Below are 5,000 nucleotides of genomic sequence, written 5' to 3'. Positions count from 1 at the left end.
AGAATTCTGTCAAAACCAACCATGGGTACACACACACACACACACACACACACACACACACACACACACTGTTACGTACGTCAAGGTTAGTCTAAGGGGGGAACATACATAACATTTCGAAGTGAATGAATTTAAAGCATACAATAACATTTAACAATATTTATTACCAACTGACATTCCCAACAAATACAATTAAACTTAACATTAAATTAGACTTATCTTAAATTAACACTATTCAACTTGACCACTAGGAACTTGAACAAATTAAGAACTTGAGTACACAGAGAATTTGGTTCCTTCCGCAACGCCCTACGTTACCAGCACCGAAGGGATGATGAGTAGTCCGATTTCGTCTCTCGTCCACCAACACCAGGTTAGAAGCGAGTGTATTCAGCTTACAGCTGAGACTGACTCATGGGGCGGTGAACCCTCATTTTATAGGAGAGAGTCGAAACCTCAGGTGCTTCGAGGGTTTGAAGCCGGCTCGATGAAACATGGTGCGACGTGGCGGGGTGTGATTCAGAAGTGTCGTAGTGGTTGTTAGGTGGTAATAGGTGGTTAGTAGAGGTATACCTTACACTCCCCCACCATTAAGACGCCGCCACATCGGGATGTAGAGGCGGTGAGTGAGAATAAGATGGTTTATATACGGCTCAGGGTATCGGCCAACACGTTTTGGGATCCGGTGATATGGTGGATGTCTATGTTAAATGGTTGAAGGAAGAGAGACCACCGAAGCATCCTTTGGTTCGAAGTTTTGTTACGGTGTAGAAAGGTCAGAGGGTTGTGGTCGCTGTATATTTTGAGAGGTTTTATGCTAGGTTGAAGGTAGCACTCAAACTTCTTGATAGCAGCCACTATAGCCAGTAGCTCCTTCTCTACAGTAGAATAGTTGAGTTGATGGACGTCTAGTTTTGCAGAGAAGTAGGCCACTGGGTGAAGAGTGTCTGTGTTCTCCTGGAGAAGTACAGCTCCAATAGCGACATCACTAGCATCGGTGTGGAGAACGAAGGGTTTAGTGAAGTCTGGTGACCGTAGAACTGGGTCCCTTGTAAGCATCGCCTTAAGATGTTCGAACGCGGCTTGACAATTTTGTGTCCACTTGTATGGAACAGAACCGCTGGTCAGCTTGGTGAGAGGAAGTGCAGCTTCGGCGAAGTTCGGGCAGAATCTCCGATAGTACCCTGCCATACCCAAAAACCTCATGAGCGCCTTCCGGGTAGCGGGAACAGGGTACTCCATGACAGCAGAGATGTTAGCAGTCTTGGGTCGAACGATGCCTTGCCCAACTTCATGTCCAAGATACGTCACTGTAGCCTTTCCAAAGCTGGTCTTGGAGAGTTTGACAGTCAGGTTGGCTTGGCATAATCTGGATAGCACAGCATCTACCTGTTGGAGGTGTTGTTGCCAGTCATGAGAAAAAATCAAGATGTCATCTAAATACACCCCCACACCCTTTAAGTCTTGCAATAGGTAGTTCATTGCCCTCTGAAAGGTGGCCGGACTATTCCTCATTCCGAAGGGCATGACATTATAATGATAGAGGCCAAATGGTGTTGTAAAAGCAGAGATCAATTTAGCCTCTTCTGTTAAAGGTATCTGATAGTAACCTTTCATTAGATCTATTTTAGTAATGTACTGGGCTGTTCCCACCTCGTCAATTAGGTCGTCAACGCGGGGTAATGGATATGCGTCAGGAACAGTTATAGAGTTGACTCTCCTATAGTCCGTACACAGGCGAAGTTGACCTCCCTCCTTCGGCACCAGCAGGCACGGCGAAGCCCAGGGGGATTGACTCGGGCTGGCCAATCCGTGGTCGAGCAGGAAGTTGACCTCACTCCTCATCTGCTCTCGCTTCTGGGGTGGATTCTATAAGGATTGTGCCTAATAGGAGAAGATCCAGGTACAAGCTTCACGTCATGAGTGGCAATGTTGCAGATGCCGGACACATCTTTGAAGAGAGAGTCATATTTGTGAATGATTTCAGTTACATTATTGGCATGTTCATTCGTGAGATGACTAAGGTAGGGAACTAGGTTACCAAGTATATGCGAATTATCGGTAGGATGGGAGTCAATGTTCGGTAAAATCTTGTCAAAATTAATGTACATGGCATTATTAGGTGTATGAGACATAACATTAGGTACAGTATTCACCGCTAACACTTGTTTCTCATAGTCTAGTAGTGGGCTAGTGGTCTTATATGGTTTAATTAGGTTCACATGAATATGTTGGGTAGCCTTGCGACGGTCGGGTGTTGAAATTACATAGTTAGAATCTGATAGTTTCTTAGAAATTTTGTATGGTCCATGATATTTAGCGCTAAGAGGTGAACCAGAGATAGGGATGTATGCCAGGACTAAGTCCCCCTCTTTGAACTCTCTGACCAAGGCTTTTGAGTCAAAGTTAGTCTTCATTACAGACTGGGCATGAGCTAGGTTAGTTTTGGCAAAAGAACGAACTTTATCCAAGTTAGATTTAAGAGGTAATGTAATTGTTTACCGTGACTAACTTTGTAGAAGGTAAGGAGATCAAATGATCTTTGATGACCTTGAGGGGTCCTCTTACCTTGCGTCCAAAGAGCAACTCAAAAGGTGAGACCCCTAGGGATTCTGATGGTGTTTCCCTTATGGCAAATAGAAGAAATTGCAGGCCCTCATCCCAATCTCTGTCTTCCTCACAACAGAACTTCCTAATCATAGATTTCATAGTCTGATGAAAACGTTCCAAGGCCCCCTGCGACTGAGGATGGTAAGCTGTTGATAGAGTTTGTTTAATACCGAGCAGCTTTAGAACTTCTGCAAATAGAACACTGGTAAAATTGCTACCTCTGTCTGATTGGATTTCTTCTGGGATTCCAAAGGTCGTGAACAAGTTAGTGAGTGTATTAGCAACAGTTTTAGCAGAGATATTCTTAAGAGGAAAAGCATCAGGGTATCTTGTAGTTGGACAAAGTGTGGTGAGAATGTATTGGTTGCCTTTCTTTGTCTTTGGGAGAGGTCCAACAATGTCTATAATTAATTTACTGAAAGGCTCAAAAGGTACTTTAATAGGCTGCAATGGATATGGTGGTATAGTTTCATTAGGTTTCCCAACAATCTGGCATGGGTGAAATTCTTAACAAATTCAGCTACATCTTTTTTCATGCCAGGCCAATAAAACTCATTCAGAAGGCGAAGATATGTCTTCCTTATTCCTAAATGACCTGAGAGACCTTGGTGAGCTACTTCCATTATAGGAGTTCTCAAGCTGGTGGGTAATACAATTTGGTGACATTCTGCCCAGGTGTCATCATCTGATAATTGCGGTGGTCTGTAAAGTCTCATGAGGATGTTATCATGATAGTAGAATGATGGAGGATGTAGAATATCTTCCTTGGGAACTACTTTAGAGTGTAAGGGAGTTAGAGTAGTGTCATTCTGTTGTGCTTCTAATAAACTCTGTTCAGTGAATATTTGTGGAATAGCACTTGGAGGAGGAAGGGGTGAATGTGTAGGTGTGTCTTTTAATTTTTGGGATCGGGTTACCGCACAACTAGGGAACAAATTTGGCTGTTCTCGCTCTAACTCATCAGTAGGGTTATGCGTTAAGGGAGTGTCACTCAAAATGATAGGAGCAGGAGTTTGTACAAGTCCACCAGCTATGTCATTACCAAGAAGTAAACTACAGTCTGGGATAGGAAGGGAAGGTTGTTCGCTCACCGCCACCGTTACAGGTCCCTGAACAATGCCGCAGCTGAGGTGCACCCGAGCTAGTCTCAAAGGAAACTGGCTGTTAAAGTCATGGAGGTACACACTTTCGCCGGTATAATTGCTGTCTATACCAAGAACAGATGACTTTAGTATAACCGTCTGGGCAGCAGCTGTATCTCTCACGATACGAATGGGGTGCACCTCGCCACCATCCTCCAGAGACACGGCACCAAGTGAACGGAAAGGCTGAAAGATATCGGCAGTTTTACTGGTTGGCACAGGCAGAATTGCAGCTACAGGTTTGCTGGGAGCAGTAGTTTGTGACACTTTACATTTAGGGTCTGGGCATTGTTTTATGTGGTGTCCACGTCTTTTACAAAATGAGCAGGTTAGATTTGTTTTTAAATTACTCTGATCTACCAGCTCACCATCCTTAAACCCACTATTAGACTTTACATTATGCTGGAGCACTCTCCTCTCCCTGGTGGGCGAACGATGGACCAGGGAAAACACATCAGCCAACTGTGCGGCCTTAATCAGGTCATTTTCTCCCCTATCGATGAGGTGCATTTTGATAGAGTAGGGAATCTTTCTTATAAATTCCTCTAATGCTATAACATTAACAAGTTCATCAAAAGTATTAACACTGGCTGACTTTAACCACCTCTTAAGACCCCTTAATTTCTCAGAGGCAAATTCATGGTAAGTTTGATACTGAAGTTTATTAAGTGACCTAAATGCTTGTCTGTATCCTTCTGTACTGATTGAGTACGAAGCTAGAATTGCTACTTTAACCTCGTCATAATTAGTGTTATCGTCCACATTATTACATACTTTAAGTGCTTTATCAGACAGCTTAGGTTTAATAAGCCAAACCCAGTCAGGTTTAGGAATTTCAAAGTGTAGAGCTGTGGATTCAAATTCCCTAAAGAAAGACTCAGGATCACTATCAGGAAATGTAGGTATAAGCTTGACATACTTCAGCAAATCAGTCTTAGTTTTAGGAGAGTTGGCATTGTTTTGAATGTCTAATTGCTTAAGTTGAAGTTCATGAGCCCTTTCCTTTTCTCTTTCTTCTCTCTCCTTCTCTCTTTCTTCTCTCTCCTTCTCTCTTTCTTCTCTCTCATAGTCTATTTGCATTCGTTGAGACATTAGCTTCACTTTCTCTAGTTCAAGTAGTAGATTAGGATCTGAAGTTTGTAACGAACGTGAAGCTTCGAGGACATCTTTATCCCCTAAGTGAGCTAGAATTAGAGCACGTAGCTCATCTTTCCTTAAGTCAGGTTTGAAAGAGATATTGAAGGTCTT

The 5,000-nt window shown here is 43.1% G+C and overlaps 1 protein-coding gene across 1 annotated transcript in view; it reads right to left on the bottom strand.

Annotated features, from left to right (window-relative positions):
* Positions 1 to 642: 642 nt before the first annotated feature.
* LOC143041570 (uncharacterized) overlaps positions 643 to 5,000 on the bottom strand; it is a 4,463-nt gene continuing 105 nt past the window's right edge. The window contains exons 1-5 of the mRNA XM_076213583.1: positions 4,854 to 5,000; positions 3,228 to 4,727; positions 2,569 to 3,099; positions 1,654 to 1,869; positions 643 to 1,389 (exon numbers count right to left, since the gene is read on the bottom strand). The exon at positions 4,854 to 5,000 is cut by the window's right edge and continues 105 nt beyond it. Coding sequence (XP_076069698.1) covers positions 643 to 1,389; positions 1,654 to 1,869; positions 2,569 to 3,099; positions 3,228 to 4,727; positions 4,854 to 5,000 — 3,141 coding nt within the window. The remainder of the gene's footprint in view (positions 1,390 to 1,653; positions 1,870 to 2,568; positions 3,100 to 3,227; positions 4,728 to 4,853) is intronic.

Source organism: Oratosquilla oratoria, chromosome 31, assembly GCF_046742065.1.
Source record: "Oratosquilla oratoria isolate Oo_2021 chromosome 31, ASM4674206v1, whole genome shotgun sequence".
Taxonomy (NCBI): domain Eukaryota; kingdom Metazoa; phylum Arthropoda; class Malacostraca; order Stomatopoda; family Squillidae; genus Oratosquilla; species Oratosquilla oratoria.
This window is presented reverse-complemented; position numbering and strand designations above follow the sequence as displayed.